Source organism: Chiloscyllium punctatum, chromosome 45 (assembly GCF_047496795.1).
Source record: "Chiloscyllium punctatum isolate Juve2018m chromosome 45, sChiPun1.3, whole genome shotgun sequence".
In the NCBI taxonomy this organism is placed as follows: Eukaryota; Metazoa; Chordata; class Chondrichthyes; order Orectolobiformes; family Hemiscylliidae; genus Chiloscyllium; species Chiloscyllium punctatum.
Genome location: NC_092783.1, coordinates 45,161,965 through 45,181,364, shown reverse-complemented (window position 1 = coordinate 45,181,364; position 19,400 = coordinate 45,161,965). Strand labels below are relative to the sequence as shown.

Genomic DNA, 19,400 nt, shown 5'->3' with positions numbered 1-19,400 from the left:
TTCCACATCTGAGACTTTGGTTACATTGATGGCCCAAGTTGGCCAAAGGGCACTTATATCAAATTGGGCCTTCTTCATGGAAGTGATGAGGGATCCACACCGGTTCATCAACTGATTTTGAGTGCTCTGTTGACAGAATGAAGTCACTCCTTATGTTCTTGAGTTGCTGTTGAGGATTGTTAGTTGGTCAATATAGTGTCCAGATGGTGTGAGGGATTGTAGATTTAGCAAAAGTCTCATTTTTATAATACCATAAGACTGGAAAATAAATTCCAAATTTAAGATAACTTGATAATCTGAGCAGTTGAGTAATAGTATTTTTCATCTTCATGTTAACAAACTGTGAAAAAAAACTGATGGGGAATTTGGTTTTTTCTAATGTTTCTGCCTGTTCTCAATTTGTTTTCTGTTTAGCGATAAGCTGTGGAAACCCTGGTTCAATTCTGCATGGATATTATAAAGCATCAAAATGGACAGTTGGAAGTAATGCTACTTTTTATTGTGACATTGGGTGAGTCTTCAGGGTATAACTCACTAAATGATTTTAGTGAAGCACTGTATTATAGTAAAGTTGGAACTAAGACAGTGTTGGATGATCTCACATTCATTACATTTCTCATGGAAGCTCTTCACCTTAACTCTGATTGAGGCTTCCATCCTAAGGTACAACCATCAAGTTAAACAAAGCTATTGGTAATGATAAAGGTGGGGAATGTTAATTTTGGAAGAAGAATTTTGATGCAAAAATAGAACTTTTAAACGTATTATTGGTAAGAAGATTCATAGACTCAGACAGAAACCAAATGTTCCTTATTGCTTTCCTACAAAATGGTTCACTTATATTAGATGACAGCCCAACAGTGAATGAGAATTTAATTAGAATTAGAATTAGGTTGTATTGTCACATGTATTCAAGTATAGGGATACTTGAGTACAATGGAAAGTGAACAAGGTTGTCATTTTGGCACCATCTTAGGTACAAAGGTGCCTAGATACAAAATTTTGCATATAAATTAGAAAAATAAAGCAACAGAGTTAAATGTTCAGCATTGCAGTCCTTCTGGAGCAGAGCAAGAGAGAAAAAAAAATGGATGGAGCAGACAGGTCCACTCTGGGCTTCACTGTGCTGGTCAGCACCTCCAGGTCAGGTGTCTGTGCTGGGCTTGAAGAAGCCATTTAGTATGGTTTCCTTTATTGGTCAGAGCATTGAGAAGAGGAGTTGGGAGGTCATGTTGCTGTTGTACAGCACATTAGTTAGGCCATTTTTGGAATATTGCGTGCAGTTCTGGTCTCCTCCCCATGAAAAGGATGTTCTGAAACTTGAAAGGGTTCAGAAAAGATCTACAAGGATGTTGCCAGGTTTGGAGGATTTGAGCTATAGGGAGAGGCTGAATAGGCTGAGGCTGCTTTCCCAGAAGCATCGGAGGCTGAAGGGTGACCTCTATAGAGGTTTATAAAAACATGAAGGACATGGATAGGATAAATAGACAAAGTCTTTTCCCGAGGGTAAGCAAGTCCAGAACTAGAGAGCATAGGTTCAGGGTGAGACGGGAAAGATAAGGGGCAACGTTTTCATGCAGAGAGTGGTACAAGTATGGAATGAGCTGCCAGAGGAAGTGGTGGAAGCTGATACAATTGCAGCCTTTAAAGGGCATCTAGATGGGTATATGAATAGGAAGGGTTTAGTGAGATATGGGCCAAGTGCTGGCAAATGAGACTAGATTAGGTTAAGATATCTGATCGGCATGGACGAGTTGGACTGAAGGGTCTGTTTCCGTACTGTACATCTCTATGACTTTATGACCTCCAGGCTGAAAGTTTGTGCTGGGTTTCACCTTGGTTCTGGGAGTCCCTCGGGTCTGTGGTGGTCCTCACATCAAGTCTCAGCTGTGCCAATGTTTTGTATGAGCACTGTGCGTCTAAGGTGTTTTTAAAACAGAAACACAACTACATTTGATTCATATTTCATTGTTCTGTTAACCTAGTGCAATGTTTAAGTTATTTTTGTTTGTTAATTGTTGAGCAGATATTTCCTTAATGAGCCGCTGAACTCCCAACATATACTGCCCAGTTACACATTTTTCCATTAATCTTCGTGTCTGATGATCATGGTTTACCATTTGTTTCTAGATACAAAATTAGTGGTAGAGATTATCGACAGTGTACAGCTGATGGTTGGGATGGTGAGGTTTCATCCTGTGAACGTAAGTTATATTTTTCTATTTTGTAAAGTCACTGAGGTGTATGCACCCTCCCCCACCAAAATGATTAAGTCAGGTCCAATGAGTCATCATGGCTCAAGCCCAAATTTTCTTCATTACATTGGATTGACATCCTTCAGCTTGGAATGCTTTCTTTGAATCATAACAAAAATATATTCATTGCTTTTAGATTCACATTGCATATGAAAAGAACATTGCAGGCACACTGAGGAATGACCAATTATCAAATCATTCATTTCTGCCAGAAGAATATATTTTACTACCTGAGTACCATGTTCATTTGGAGTTAGGAATTCAGTTTCGATGGGTGATAGAAAGTTTAAGTGATGCTCATTTTAGGTGCATTTTGAAATTAATCATTTTGGCCCATGGAAATTTAAGGTACAGAAAATGATCCAAGCATGCTAATTATCCCTGTTTACTACGTTGTACAGAAGGTAGGGGTCTGAATTGTCAGTGCCTTATCTGGTGTCAGCCAGATTTGAGGGTTGCTGTAAGTATATCTTTGGTTTGCCATCAGGTGAATCTGTGGATTGTTGTCAGTTGTGTAAAAAGAAAGGGGGAGTGCTATCATCTGGTGGGGATTGTTGCTGTCAGCCACTCCCATGGATTCTCAATGTTGGGATCAGGATTTAATTGGTCTGGCCCGGGCCGTAGTGTCTGTGTTGGGTGGTGGGGGGGAAATGCAGATGGCTATAAGGTTGTGAGTTGAACTGTTTCAGCGCAATTATCCCTGAGCCCATGAGATGTTAGTTGTGCCACTGGGATTGAATGGGATGTGTGTAGCACTCCCTTGACTCTTGAAGGCATCCCAGCAAATACTGCAGCCTTGTCATGGTGTTCCCTCATACTCAGACACTCAGTATCTAGTCATGGGACCCACATTAAGGAAGGGAGCCCATTGAAAGCCACTTCAAGGCCCTTCCTTGTGACTCACTGCACACAACTCTCTGGTGATTGACTCCACACATGCTCCATCCCAATCCACATTCATATCACTGATGTCCTACGATTTACTGGAGATCTTTTTGCTGGGTCCTGGAGCATGAATGGCAGCTGCCAACAGTCGTCATGTCATTTTAAGCAATGGAATGCTGCTTATCACTGGCTCAAGAAGCAAGATATCAAAAATGTATGATGTTGAATTACTGCTGAAGATTGGTGCAGGTCCATTCATAGTGCTGTTGCAAACAGACAATGGCTCGTTTTTCTGAGGTTTTACAGTTCAAGAAAAAATGTTGATTTTGTATTGCCATATCTCTGAAAGTTGTATTCCAAATTTGGGATACCTGATATTGTTGTTAATTTCATTATGATATTCATGTTTCAGGGAAAAATGATATTTCAAGGAAAAGTGCTGTTGTAGCGTTTAGAGTTTTGTTTCTAGCTTTTCTCATTTGTATTTTCTGTGCAGCAATAACCTGTGGTAACCCTGGGGAGATTCTGAATGGACATTATAGGATATCAAATGAGACTGTTGGAAATAAAGTATTTTTTTATTGTGACTTTGGGTGAGTATTCAGATGATAAATTACTGAGAAGATTCTGTTGAAATTCTATTATTTTAATGCTACAATTATGCCAAATTTAGACTGATATCTCTTGTGAGTGACATTTCTGACAATGACTGAGCATGTGAAATGTGATTGATATCTTCCAGTTTATAATTGAGAATTTTTTAAATAAATGCTATGCTGACCAAAGTTGGTGGTGTTAGAGCTTACATTGCAGTACTAATGCACAGTTATAAATGCTGAATGTAGTAATGACCCCTAGATCCATAATCTGAGATCAACACCAGACATCAGAGTCAGTTGGTTTCTCAACTGTTGAAATAGTAAAACAGCTGTAAAGTGAGCTTGAGGCATCCTGTGCACTGTAATTTATGTTCAGTCTAAGCAGCCCTATGTATTTAGCAAAGACACACTGTATTTAATTCTTTTATTCATCTGCAGACCTAGTCCCATTTTTTAAAAGATGTTTTGAAGTTTATTTTGATTTAGAATGATTTAATTGGCTTTGGACCTTTTAATCTCGTCAGTGAACAAATATCGTCCAAATGACCTCCAGTTTATTGACCCAAGTGGCTTGCTTCTCTTTTTCTAGATTCAAGAGAGTGGGTAGAGATTATCGACAGTGTACAGCTGAGGGTTGGGATGGTGATGTCCCATCCTGTGAACGTAAGTTATGTTTCCTTGTTTTGTGAGGTGACTGATTTGTTGGTCAGTGTAAAATGATTGCCCCGCTCTGGAATTGTTGTGTAGTATTGGTGGTGTGCAAGCTTTCTTCCCTTAAGCAGCTTGGCATCTGTAGCTTGGAAATCTGGTTTCCTGGCATGGGAAAATACATCTATTCAATGCTTTAATCCGCATTGCAATTTAAAATACATGGTGTGTGAAATGAGAAATGACCACTCAACAAATTAATCCTGCTCCTTCTTAAGACTTTAATGTTTTGCCCCAGCACAAATGATAGTGTTGGAACAAGGAGTTTAGTTTTGGTGTGAATTGAGAAGTTAGAAGCCGCTAATGTTAGTGGAACTCAAGCTGACAGGCAGTGGTCATTGCGTCATAGAACTGTACAGCATGGAATTAGATGCTTCAGTCCAACTCATCCATGCTGACCAGATATCTTAAATTAATCTATTCCCATTTGCCAGGATTTGGGCCATATTCCTCAAAAGCCTTCCTAATCATAGACCCAGCCAGATGCCTTATAGATGTCATAATTATACCAGCCTCCAGCACTTCCACTGCCAGTTAATTCTATACACGCACCACCCTGCACATGAAAAAATTGTTCCTTAGTTCCCTTTTAAGTCTTTCCTGTCTCAACTTAAATATATGCCCTCTAGTTCTGGACTCCCCTATCCTGGGGAAAACACCTTGGCTATAACATCGGCAAGGTCACCCCTCAGCCTCCATCGCTCCAGGGAAAATCGCCCCAGCCTATTCAGACTCTCCCTATAGCTCAAACCCTCCAACCTCAGCAACATCTTTGTACATATTTTCTGAACCCGCTCAAGTTTCACAACATCCTTCCTATAGCAGGGAGACCAGAACTGAACGCAACATTCCAAACGTGGCTGAACCAAAATCCTATACAGTGACAACATGACCTCCCAGCTCCTATACTCAATGCACTGACCAATAAAAGCAAGCATATCAAACGCCTCCTACATTATCCTGTCTACATGTGGCTCCACTTTCAGGGAACTATGCACCTGCACTCCAAGATCTTTTTGTTTAGGAACACTCCCTGGACCTTACCATTAAATATACAAGTCCTGTCGTGATTTTTCTTTGCAAAGTGCAGCACTTCACATTGATCTAAATTAAACTCCATCTGCCAGTCCTCAGCCCATTAGCCCATCTGATCAAGATTCTATTGTACTCTGAGCTAACCTTCTTGCCTGTCCACTAGACCTCCAGTTTTGGTGTCATCTGAAACTTACCAACCACATCTCTTATGTTCACATCCAAATCATTTATATAAATGATGAAAAGCAATGGACTCAGCACCTATCTTTGGAGCACACTGCTGGTCACAGGCCTCCAGTCTGAACAGCAGAATTCCACCACCGCCATCCCTTTTGGACCTTTGAACCAGTTCTGTATCCAAATGGCAAGTTCTTTCTGTATTCCATGTGAGTCTACTTACGAGGAAACATATTAAAAACCTTACTGAAGATCATATAGATCACCTGTGGATATCAATGATGCAAATACTTGCCTGGGCAGTGGGGAACTGAGAAAAAGCAAGCAGAAGCCAAAGACAAAGTGTAATCAATTTTCATTGTCCATTTTATTTATCTTCCATTCTTGTTTAAATATCAGAGTGTGACTTTACCCAACTGAATTAATTGCCTCATGGCTACAAATGAGAAAGTTGCATTAATTGACATTTGAGTGAAAATAATAGATTTACTGAGGGAACATAAGTAAAAATGGTGTTAAAATTGGGTCGTTCCCGTGCTGAGGCAAAACAGGTAATACTGTGGAAGTGGAAATAAATGATCGTTTGGATGAACTGGAATCTTGGAAGTTATTTCCTCATTCTTGCATTCCCATACCCTTGAAATAATGGAGACTATTGAATTAACAGTTTTGAATCTATTTTATAATGCTGCATTAGTTTTCAGTGACTAACGTACATAGACACATGTATACCTCTGCTTCTCAATGTCTCCTTATCTGTCACCATTTAGTTAGTAAGTGAAGATTGATGCTGATCAATACTAGAGCTATTGAAGCAAAGGGACCCATTGTTTTGAGGAAATGTGGACTCAGCAGAAGTCATCCAATTGTGTTCTAACTTTGAAAATAAATGTTCCAAGTTAGAGTAGCTTGCCTTGTGGACAGGTTTTGTTGCAGCTACACATCTTCATGCTTAGTATCTGTGAGTTGAAATGAAAGAAGCTGTTGGAGTGTTTGGAGGTTTAGTACATTCCAATCTTTTCTCATTTTATTTTGTGTACAGCAATAACCTGTGGTAGCCCTGGTGAGATATTGAATGGATATTATAATGCGCCAAATAAGACAGTTGGATGCAAAGTTATTTTTTATTGTGATATTGGGTGAGTATTGAGTATACAAATCATTGATGGACTATATTATTTCAATGACGTAATGAAGACCATTTATATGTCTGTCATCTCTTGTTCTTCACATTTATGATCATACCTGTTCATGTTATCACAGAATAAGCCTGAGTCTTTCATTGTTTGATTGACTTCAATTGACTTCAAAGAAATTTAAAATACGATATGACTTGGCAAAAATTTAATGCTAAAGTTTAATTTGGTAAAATGTTTGCCTTTTGACTGCTTGATTTTTTGAAACACATTATTAGTACTTTAATAGATTTTTCTTCTTTGAACCTTGGAATTCATGCCTGGTCAGTATACTGTAATACTTTGCTAATTATCCTGATGATGTTTGACAATGGGTGGTTTTATTTTTACTAGATTCACAATGCTGGGTGACAATCATCGGAAATGTACAACTGAGGGCTGGGATGGTGAAGTTCCATCCTGTGAATGTAAGTTCTACTACATTCTTTAGTAAAGTGACGAACAAATATCTCTGTAAAATAATCAAGCCACTCCCAATACACTGCTGGGGCTTTGATTCAATTCCATGTTTTCTTCCTTGTATTTGTCCATCGTGGAGTTCTATCATTATGGAATAGGAAGGCACAGCTGATAAATGACTTTATTAAACAGTGCATGTTAAGAGAACTGAAGTGTGATTTGAGAAATGGTCATTAGCCAAATCAGTTTGTTTTGCTAAGGAATATACTTGCCTGCCCTCATGAAAAATTAATGTTGAAGTATAAAGTTGGATTTTGCTGTGGGTTTCTTTGTTTAGGAGGTCTTTACAGTAACTGCAAAGCACATAATTGGAAATTAAAGAAGTGAAAATGACATGTAAAGGAAAAGTGCGGACAATATTAATGGTTTATAATGAAAATTGGATTCATACTCCATTATCTTCCTTTTCCATTTCCAACTTATGGTGCAACAAGAATAGTATCTGCATCTTTTGGAATTAGTTGTGTTAGTGCTGCACATGCTTCCATTCTGTTACAATGGGTTCTTAGATTGCTATGAAGTCCAATGTGTGATTTTCAAATTCTGCTACATTTGAAGCAGGCAGTGTTTGAATGATCAGGTAAATGAGTTATTGGAGAGTTGAGTACTTTCACAGAGATCTCAACATTACCACTGTTGTTTCTGTTTCTATGTTCAATGTTTCTTTGAATGAATCTTCCCCATTTATTGAGTCACAAATGATATGAAGATGTGGGTGTATGATACCTTTAAGAGAGTAAAAACTAGCAGTGACAGCACCAAGTGTTCTCAATAAGACACAATGTAACATGTGCTCCAGCTACTGGGGTAGCGGGTTGCCTGGAAATGACAAAACATATTCGAATTAGGCCAATCAGTTCAAATTATACCCCGAAAAATACCAAATTTCAATAAAGTTTGAATTCAGTATATTGACAATCTTAATGCCAATGCCAGAATCTGATGCTGTAGGGTATAAGATGGGGAAAATTGAACAGTTGGGAGGAGAACTGCCATGAGTCCAACAGCTATAGACTGCTCGTCAGAACTGTCTGCGAGGTACCTGTCTATAGAAGTAGTTTGCACAGAGAAAAAGCTCAACACTGACCTGGAGAGCCAATCTACCAATAAAGATGAAGAGAAGATTCGACAGCTGGCTGGTTTAAAAATTTGAATTTTCCTGTAAATCGTAACCGGGAGTTTTATTGGACTAATATTTTAGGACAGAAGGTAACAGATAGGTTAGAGTAAGGAGTTGTAAATAGTTGTTAGTTAATTATCCTCTTTATACTTCATGAAATAAAGTTGTTAATTTTTACTTTAAATAGTTCTTGGCCACTTGAAGTTTTACAGGTTACTGCATGGGATAAATCTTTTCTGTGTTGCTGTTTTTAAATGAAGCAGGGTGGTTTGCCCATGTCATAACACAAGTTAGGGTCTGTGAAGAGGTGATCAGTGACGCTGAAGTCCTCAGAGATGCTTTGAGCACAATCTTAAAACATATTTGTTCTCCACCTGAGAGACTCCTGTCATAAATGATTTCCAAGGAGAGCAGTTGGTTTAGGAGTCTGATATAAGAATGACATGTCCTATACATCAATTGTGTGATTAAAACCTTGATACTGGTCAAGTTCTAACTCCCTACAATTAAAATATTGCATTCTATTGACCATTTCAAAAACTTATGGGAATTGGATTCTAAACTTCAAATAATATGCTTTATTAAGTAATCACATTGTTGTATAGTATCTTTCATCTGCAAGATGCAATTGCAATGACAGAATTATTGGAGATGTCAGAGTTTTGTAAAATTCCTACCTTCTTCATTTTCAATTTCTGTGTAGCAATCAACTGTGGTAACCCTGGTGAAATTCAGAATGGATATTACATAGCCTCAAATGACACAGTTGGAAATAAAGTGACCTTTCATTGTGATGTTGGGTGAGTATGTGCTCAGTGAATTGATGAATAATTTTGCTGAAATGTCGCTATTTTAGTATATTATCACTCAATTTTTTTGTGATTATACTATTTTTCTTTTGCATTCCTGGCAAGTGTTTACCATGTGAGTATGAGTCAGGCTTTCAATTCAATGCCAAGCAGGGTATTTGTTTTTAAAATGTCTTTGTGCACATCAAGATCAGGGATGCTGCTGCATGGATTTGAAATGACTATAGACAGATAGAAACATTATATCTGTTGGTGATGCCTAGATCCATACACCAAGGTCAATACTAAATGACTTTTTATCTGTTGTATCCCTCAAAATGCTGAGCTTATATTGTAATTAGTGTCATGGTGAGCTGCCACATAGAGTTCCTCCTGTAATTTATGTTTTAGATGACATCTGATCAGCATAATTTTTCGCTACAGTGCAATACCATTTGATTACAAATTATTTTTTTTGCTAAGCTATTCTCACATTACCTTTTAATGTATAACGTTTGTTGACAGCTGGACATAAGTTTATTCTATGGACCTTTAACTTCTTATCAGGTCTGCAAGTTGTACAAATTTCCAAATTACCATTCAGATGCATTGATTCTCTTCCCCTTTTCTTAGATACAAGATGGTAGGCAGAGACTATCGACAATGTACAGCTGAGGGATGGGTTGGGAACGTTCCATCTTGTGAACGTAAGTCAGATTTCCCTCTTTTGTAAAGTAATGTTCTTGCTTGTAGCAATTCATTGAGCTGTTGTCAATGAGTTATCCTATAATGTTGGTTGACGTCCAAGTATTATTTGCTCCAGCATTTTGCCAACCTCTGCCTTGCATTTTATACATTTCCAGGGACCACTGCCCTGGGCCCTGTCTCCTGTTTTCGCCATGCAGTAGAGATGTCTTTCTTGGGACTTGGAGCATTAATATCAGCAGTCACCATTCATAATGTCATAAGATACTGGTAGTGCTGCCAGCAATGGAGAGCCACCTCTGGCTTTAATAGCATGAAAGGCCCACATTGGCCACCTATGCCTGAGGGCCCTTAAATCAGATTGGGCTCTCTGCATGTGGATGTGATGTGGGCTTTCCATTGGTTCATCCATTGATGTTGAGGACCTCTTTCCTAAGAGTAAATCTGACCATGTTGTTTTTGGATTTCTTGTCGTGATTCAAGATGTTCAACACAGAGACTAGTTTCAGTCAAGAATAGAGAATTAGAGGAAATCTTGTATTAGAGATGCAAGAATTCAGAAAATGAATACCAAATTTATAGAAATGTCATTGTCTACAATTGTGTACTATTACATCTTCATGAAAAATATCTGTGACTGACAATGATAAATTATTTATGGGCTTTGGGTTCTTATAACATTTCTAACATTTTCATGTTTTGTTTCCTTTATAGCAATAAACTGTGGTAACCCAGGTTCACTTCCAAATGGATATTATAAAGCATCAAATTGGACAGTTGGAAGTAATATTACCTTTTATTGTGACATTGGGTGAGTATTCAAAATATGTTAAGTAATTTTAATTGTTCTTTGCTTTATTGTAAATTTATGATTTAGATGATTTCAAATGATCAAATCTTCATCAATTTTCTGATGAAATCTTTTCATGTTAACAGGGAGGGAGGCTTTTGTTTTAATGTTCTACCAGCAATGTAAAAAAAAAAATCAATTGTACTGATCAAGGCATGGGACAATAGTGGTGCAATAGAAATATTAATGCACAGACGGAACAGTTCATTTGACAAATTTCATAATCTGATTTCAAAAGTGGTGTTCATATCTGTTGGATCTTCAAAAGTTTTAAACTACTGTATACCAGATGTCAGTGCAAAGTGAGCTTTATTCTTCAATGTTTCTCCTCTGCCCTGTACTCAATATCATGTTCAAGGAGCAATTTTAGTTTAAGCTACACTGCAACAGCATTTCATTCATTTTGAATGTTCTGCAGTTTTGTATTGCTTTTATAAGTAGTTTGTTAAATAATGTTTACTCTGTGAAACTTTGATTTTTTTACCTTGTCAGTGCACTGGCACACTTTTTCAGTGACTTTTCATGTCTGAACAAAAGTGGCTCTGTTTTTCTTGCAGATACAAAATTATTGGCAGAAATTATCGACAATGTACAACTGAGGGTTGGGATGGCGAGATTCCATCATGTGAATGTAAGTGATATTTCCCTGTTTTGTAAAGTAACTGACCTGCGTGTCTGTACAAAATGTCTGAGTCATTTCCAATTAACTATTGTATACCATGGGTATACAGCCAAGTTTTGGATCGAGCAAACATTCCTGGAGCGGACCTTAAAGTATCAACAGCTTCAACAGCTACCTCATTTTATGGCTGATAATCGAACATGGCCAGCCTATGTCATAAGTGGATGGGTTGCTAACATTTTGACTTGGGATTGCTGGTGAAAACTGATGCAATTCGATTTTGTTGTTTTGTAGACAGATAGTTTCCTGTTATTGTGAGATAAAGCAGATTAAGAGCAAATCTAGCCATTTTATTGCTGGAATAATCAAAACTGAATTCTTGAGGGTGTGTGGAGTTTCATTGCATTCATATTCTTGTGTACTAAATGAAAGAAGCTGATGGAGGTTTTGGAGTTTTGTAATGTTTCTATCTTTCATTGTATTTTCTGTGCAGCAATAACCTGTGGTCACCCTGGAACGATTCTGAATGGGCATTATAAGGTTCTAAATGAAACAATTCCAAATAAAGTTATTTTTTATTGTGACTTTGAGTGAGTATTCTGTAAATAAATTACTGAACAAATATTAGTGATCGACATTTTATTGCTGGAATTTTGCTATAATTTTGACAACTTCAGATAGCCATCTCTCAGGCATGACATTTGTGATGATAACTCAGCATCAGTGCTGTACACATTTTATGATGTTTCTATGTTATTGTTGTTGGAATAGCTATACTATTGCAATGAAGGAAATACTGAATATATTAATGATCCCTGGATACATTATCTGAGATCATCATTGGACATTTGTGTCTGCTAGTTCTTCATAGTACAGACCTTTGTATTGTAATTGAGCCTTAAAGAGAGATAGAGTTATCAATATAACTTATATATGGTCAGAGTATAACTTTTCTTTATCAAATCAAATTGATGCATCTGCAGACCTAGTCCCCTGTTTTATGTTTTATGAAGTTATTGCTATTTTGATGCATTCATTTCTCTTTGATCCTTTGGAAGTCTAACTTAATCAGAGTACTAGAATTGCCAAATGGTTTGTTTCTCTTTTTCTAGATACAAGATGGTGGGTGGAGCTTATCGGCAATGTACAGCTGAGGGATGGGATGGTGATGTCCCAACCTGTGAATGTAAGTTATGTATAAATGTTTTGTGAAGTGACTGCTTTGGTTTTCAATATCAAAAAAGCTGACTTCAATGTATTACCCCCTAGTGTTAGTTGACGTACTGTCTTCCTGACAATATTTTGACATCCTTCAGCTTGGAATTCTGATTTCTTGTAATGGGAGGAAATACCTATTCAACGCTTTATTCAGCGTTGTATTTTAATGGAGCACAATTTGAAAAATGAGAAGTGGACGTTCATTAAATAAATTGTGCTCTGTGCAGATTTTTATTCACCTGTCTAAGTCCATACAGTAGTGTTTTGCTATGTGATGAGAATATTACCGGAGCTTGTGTTGACACCAAGTGATGTTTCTGTCATGTGAGATCCACAGCAAGGAAATGGAGGAAGATAAAGGAAAGGTCAAGTTGACTTTAATAATCCATACTTTAATTATATCAAAATTCCAGAGTTGAAATGAGAGTGATAACTCTTGAGATCAAGGCTGCATTTGACTGAATGTGGCATCAAGGAGCCCCAGCAAAAGTGGAATCAGTGGTTATCAGGGGGCAAACTCTTCCCTTCTGTAGTATCTTGGAATGGGAGAAAATATAAACTCAAAGCTTTATTCAACATTACATATTAAGGTACATAGTGTGTGAAATGAGAAATGACCATTCAGCCAATCAAATTTGCTCCTTCTGAAGTCTTCACTCTTTTGCCATAACTCAAATGATGGAACAAGGAGTTGAGCTTTGGTGAGCAATGAGAAGTTACAAGCTACTGATGTTAGTGCAGCTTAAGCTGACAGGCAATATCATACGAACCTTGGGAAATTCAGGGGAAGCAAGTGGAAGCCAAAGGCAAAGTGTAATCAATTCTCATACTCTGTTTTCTTTTTCTTCCATTCTCATTTAAATATCTTACTGTGACTTTACCCAACTGAATTAGTCACCTTACAACTATTAAAGGGAAAACTGCATTCATTGATGTTTGAGTGAAAATAAGACTTTAATAAGGCAACAAAAATTTTAAAAAGGCATAAGATTTGTTGTTGGTCCACTGAGGGCAGACAGATAATACTGTCAAAGTGAAAATAGTGATCATTGAGATGGATCAGAATCTTTAGAAGATATTTCCTCATTTTTGTCATGTCATGCCCTTAAAATGATGAAAACTATTGAACGAATAATCTTGAATATATTTTGTAACTTTATAGTAATTTTCAGTAATTTTCAGTGACTACTGCTCATAGATACATGTATACTTTTGCTTCTCCATGTTTCCTTGTCTGTCACCATTTAGTTAGTGAAGATTGATACTGATCAATACTCGAGCAATTGAAGCAGAGGGACCTGTTGATCTGAGGTATTGTGGATTCAGCAGAAGTCCTCCAGTTGTGTCCTAATTCTGAAAACTAATGTACTAAATTGGAGAAACTTGGCATTGTGGACAGGTTTTGATGTAATTATTCACCTTCATGCTTAGTATCTGTAAACTGAGATGAAAGAAGCTGTTGGAGATTTTGGAGGTTTGTTACATTTCCATCTGTTCTCATTTTCTTTTGTGTGCAGCAATAACCTGTGGTAACCCTGGTGAGATATTGAATGGATATTATAATGCACCAAATAAGACAGTTGGAAATAACGTTACTTTTTATTGTGACATTGGGTGAGTATTCAGTATATAAATTATTGGACTGTATTATTTGAATGTTGTGATGAAGATAATTTAGATGTCAATCAATCCCTTGTTCTTCACCTGTCTGATCATATCCCTTCATATTATTACAGAGTAAGTCTGATTCTTTCATTGCTTGACTGATTTAGTTTTGGAATGAAATTTAAAATGTGATGTGACTTGGAAAATGTTTGAAACCAATGTATAATTTGGTAAAATGTTTGCCTTATAACTGCTTGTTTTTTTTGTTTTAAACTGTTTCTTGGTACTTTAATAGACATTTCTTCTTTGGATCTTAGAATTCATTCCTGTTCAGTACATGGTAATATTTTGTCAATTAGCCTGAAGGTATTTAATAACAGGTGATTTTGTTATTCTAGATACACTATGCTGGGAAATGGTTATCGGATATGTACACCCAATGGTTGGGATGGTCAAGTTCCATCCTGTGAACGTAAGTTCTGTTTCATCCTTTATTAAAGTGATTAAATTGACCTTCCCAGTCAAATGTTAGGGCCACTCTCAATACGTTGTTGGAGCTTTGATTCAATTCTATGTTTTCTTCCTTACAATATTTGTCCATTGTGGAGTTTTATCTAGAATACAGAAAACATGAATGTTAAAGAAAACTGAAGTGTACTTTGAGAAATAGTCATTCATCAAATCAGACTTTTTTGTTACAAAATTGAATTGTTTGCCCTGGTGCAAATATTAGTACAGTATTTAGATTAGATTCCCTACAGTGTGGAAACAGGCCTACGGCCCCACAAGTCCACACTGACCTTCTGAAGAACAACCCACCCAGACCTATTCCCCTGACTGATGCATTTAACACTACAGGCAATTTAGCATGGCTAATTCACCTAACCTGCACATCTTTGGACTGTGGGAGGAAACTCAAGCAGACACGGGGAGAATATGTAAACTCCACACAGACAGTTGCCCAGGGTAGGAATTGAACCTGGGTCCCTAGCACTGTGAGGCAGTAGTGCTAACCACTGTGCCACCGTGCCACCCCAAGATTGAGCAGGATTTTGATATGGGTTTGTATTTTTAGGAGGACTTTAGAGTAACTGACAAGTACATAATTGAAAATTCAGCAAGTGAAAATGACATAATGGAAAAATGAAGACAATATTAATGGTATATAATTAAATCAGATTCATTTTCCAATTCCATCTCATGGTCCAATAAGGGGAGGGGGGTGTGGCCTGATGGTCTTGTTAATCCAGTGATTTACATAATGTTCTGGGCACCCAGGTGCGAATCCTGCCATGGCAGATGGTGTAATTTGAACTCAGTAAAATCTGGAAGTAGGAGTATAATGATGACTGTGAATTTATAGTTGATTGTTAGGAAAAACCCATGTGGTTCACTAATGCTCTTTAGGGAAAGAATCTGTTATCCTTACCTAGTCTCGCCTACATGTGACTCCAGACCCACAGCAGTGTAGTTGACTCTTCAATGCCATCTGCACAATTAGGGATGGGCAATAAATGCTGGCCTAGCCATTAATGTCCTCCATCCCATGAATAATAAAAAAAAAGATCAGGACCTGCATCTTATTGGAATTAGTTGTCTCGGTACAGCACTTGTTGCTGATTAAGCTTGAGTGAAAATAATAATTTTAGAGGAGGTGACAAAAATAGAGATGGACATTTGTGGTGTTTGTGCTGAGGTGGAGCAAACAATGCTATTGAAGCAAAAATAAGTGGTTTTTGAGATGGCAAAGATACCTAAAGTCACTCTGGCACTTTAGTGTTCTCTCATTCTGTCTCAGTTAGCAACTGAGGATCGATGATGTGGAGATGCTGATGTTGGACTGGGGTGGACAAAATTAAAAATCACACAACACCAGGTTATAGTCCAACAGGCTTATTTGGAGGTACTAGCTTTTGGAGCTTCATCAGGTAGCTGTGGAGCAGGATCATAAGACACAGAATTTATAGCAAAAGATTACAGTGTCATGCAACTGAAATGATATATTAAACAAACCTAGATTGCTGTTAAGTCTTTCATCTTTTAGAATGGGTTGCCGGTTTTGGTTAATATGCAAATCCTTGAACTTTCTTTTAAGTCACATTCTCAAGATAACTTAAGATTTTATAAAAAAAGTAAAACTCAGCTCAGACAATGCATTAAAGATATGAGGTTGGAGATTGTCTATATCCTGAGTCAGACACGTTCTATTTCCAAAGTAGGAATTTATAAAATGTTACATGGATTGTCTGCCTGCAGATTGTGTGTTTTTTGAGCAAAATAGAATGTGCCTAAAAATACAATTCTGAAAATGCAAATTCACCCCTTAGACTTACCTGTGTGCGTGCGTGCATGAGAGAGAGAAAGAATGTGAGTGTGGATGAGAGAGCATGTGTTTGCGTGTGTGCATGCTTGGTAGAGTGTGTGAGTGAGTGTGAGGGTGTGTGCATGGGTGAGTATGTAGGGTGTGTGTGTGTGTGTGTGTGTGTGTGTGTGTGTATAGACCCGACACTCACACCCATGCACACACCCTCACGGGTTTATCCTCCATCATACACACACACACACTCTACCAAGCATGCACACATGCAAACACACAATCTCTCAAGCCCTCACATGGACAGACTCACATGCACACACTCTCAACCTCTCGTGCACGTGCACATATATATAAGTCTCTGGGGTGAATTTGCTTTTGCAGAATTGTATTTGCAGATACGTTCTATTTTGCTCAGAAAACACAATCTGCATGCAGTCAATCCATGTAACATCTTATAAATTCCTACGTTGGAAATAGAACCAATCTGACTCAAGATTGGAATATAGACAAACTCTAACCTCATACTTATAATTCATTGTCTGAGCTGAGTTGTCACTTTTTATTATAAGACCTTAAGTTATTTAGAGATTGTGACTGAAAAGATGTTCTGGGATTTACATATTAATGAACCGAAACCTGCAACCTATTCTAATAGATGAAGACTTAACAGCAATCTAGGTTCGTTTAATATATTGTCTCAGTTGCATGACATTATATCTTTTGCTATAAATCTGTGTCTTATGATCCTGCTCCACAGCTACCTGATGAAGGAACAGTGCTCCAAAAGCTAGTACTTCCAAATAAACCTGTTGGACTATAACCTGGTTGTTGTGTGATTTTTCACTGAGGATCGGGGTGATTTGCTTCCATTCTGTTTTGGTGGGTATGAAATTACTATTAAATCAATTGCGTGATTTTGTGAACTCTGCCACATTTCGAGTAAGTGGTGCTTGGACGGTCAGGTAAATGAGTTATTGGGAGAATTGTGTACTTTCGCAGAGGCCTCAACATCACTTGTGTGTGTCCCTGACAAACTTTCTACATTCAATGTTTACCCAAATGAATCTTCTCCATATGTTGAGTTACAAGTCAGGTACTCCCAAGTTGACAGGTAATGGTTAAAAGCAAATTACTGCAAATGCTGGAATCTGAAACCAAAAGAGAAAATGCTGGAAATCTCAGCAGGTCTGGCAGCATCTGGAAGGAGAGAAAAGAGCTGATGTTTCAAGTCTAACTGACCCTTTGTCAAAGCTTTGACAAGGGTCAGTTAGACTCGAAACGTCAGCTCTTTTCTCTCCTTCCAGATGCTGCCAGACCTGCTGAGATTTTCCAGCATTTTCTCTTTTGGTGACGGGTAATGTTGATCTTTTTTGAGATGCTTTGAGGAAAATCTTAAAACCATATTTGTTATCCACCTGAGAGGCTCCTGTCATGAATGATTTCCAACCAGAGCAGTTGCTTCAGCAGTTTGGCATAACAATGACATGTCCTGCCCAGAAGTTGTGAGATTATTAAATTGATACTGAGAAAGTTCTAACTCCCACAGAGTAAGTTATTGCAGTCTATCAACCATTTTTTAAAAAATGGAATTCCAAAATTCAAATAATTTGCTACATTAAGTAATTGTGACACTGCAGAGCTTCTTTCATGTTAAAAATGTAATTGCAATGACAGAACTGTGTTGAAGATGTTGGGTGTTTTGTGATACTTCTACCTTTTTCCTTTTCGATTTCTGTGTAGTAATAAACTGTGGTAACCCTGGCGAAATTCCAAATGGATATTATGTAGCTTCAAATGATACAGTTGGAAATAAAGTGACCTTTTATTGTGACATTGGGTGAGTATTTGCTCTGTGAATGGATGATTAATGTTGTTGTTTGACGGTTGCTATCATAATCTATAATCACATATTATATGATCATATTATTTTTCATTTACATTTCTGATAAACATTTTCCATTTCAGTATGAGTCAGGCTTGCAATTCAATGCTGAATATGCAATCTGATTTTTAAAAAAGTCTTGATCCACAGCAGATCAAGGATGTTACTTCATGGGTTTGGAATATGTATAGATAGATAAACATGTTAAATTTGTTGGTGATGCTTAGACCCATACACTCCAATCAACACTGGATAGCTTTAACTGCTGTGTTCCTCAACAGTCATTATTTCCATGGTGAGCTGGTATATCTGTTCCTCCTGTAATTTGTATTTATATGAAGTCCAATCAACATCATGTTTAACTACAGTGCAATACCATTTGATTACAAATTCATTTTTTCATTAGCTATTCCCACATTGCCGTTTACTGCCTAACATTTGTTGTTAGGTGAATACAAGGTTACTCTCTGGACCTTAAAGTTCTTATCTGATCTGCAAATTATATAACTTACCAAACTAGCATTCATTCATTAATACAAATGGATTGATTTGCTTCTCTATTTTTGTAGGTACAAGATGGTGGGCAGAGATTATCGACAATGTACAGCTGAAGGATGGGTTGGGGATGTTCCATCCTGCGAACGTAGGTTTGATTTCCCTGTTCTGTGAAGTGATGTTCTTGTCTGCATCAATTGATTCAGCTGCTTTCAATGAATTGTCCTGTAACGTTGGTTGACATCCATGTTTCCTTCACTCAGCCATTTTTCTGTCCTTTCTCTTGCACTTCTTGCATTTCCAGTGACCATATCTTCTGTGCTTGCAATGCCACATATATGCCTTTCCTGGAACTTTAAGCAATAAAATCAGCAGTCGCTGTTCACATTGCCATCAGGTGCTGGTAGTGTAGCCAGCCATGGAGAGCCACCTCTGGCTTTGATAGCATGAAAGGCCTCTGTTGGCCAGCTAAGTGCCTAAGGGC

At 37.6% G+C, this 19,400-nt stretch overlaps 1 protein-coding gene across 1 annotated transcript in view; it reads left to right on the top strand.

The window, feature by feature from the left end:
- The window catches only part of LOC140467077 (complement receptor type 1-like), a 217,952-nt gene that overhangs the window by 141,145 nt on the left and 57,407 nt on the right, over positions 1–19,400 (top strand). Inside the window, exons 48-63 of the mRNA XM_072563137.1 lie at positions 415–511; positions 2,131–2,204; positions 3,637–3,733; positions 4,329–4,402; positions 6,702–6,798; positions 7,189–7,262; positions 9,138–9,234; positions 9,856–9,929; positions 10,642–10,738; positions 11,335–11,408; positions 11,893–11,989; positions 12,512–12,585; positions 14,135–14,231; positions 14,621–14,694; positions 18,280–18,376; positions 18,991–19,064. Coding sequence (XP_072419238.1) covers positions 415–511; positions 2,131–2,204; positions 3,637–3,733; positions 4,329–4,402; positions 6,702–6,798; positions 7,189–7,262; positions 9,138–9,234; positions 9,856–9,929; positions 10,642–10,738; positions 11,335–11,408; positions 11,893–11,989; positions 12,512–12,585; positions 14,135–14,231; positions 14,621–14,694; positions 18,280–18,376; positions 18,991–19,064 — 1,368 coding nt within the window. The remainder of the gene's footprint in view (positions 1–414; positions 512–2,130; positions 2,205–3,636; positions 3,734–4,328; positions 4,403–6,701; positions 6,799–7,188; positions 7,263–9,137; positions 9,235–9,855; positions 9,930–10,641; positions 10,739–11,334; positions 11,409–11,892; positions 11,990–12,511; positions 12,586–14,134; positions 14,232–14,620; positions 14,695–18,279; positions 18,377–18,990; positions 19,065–19,400) is intronic.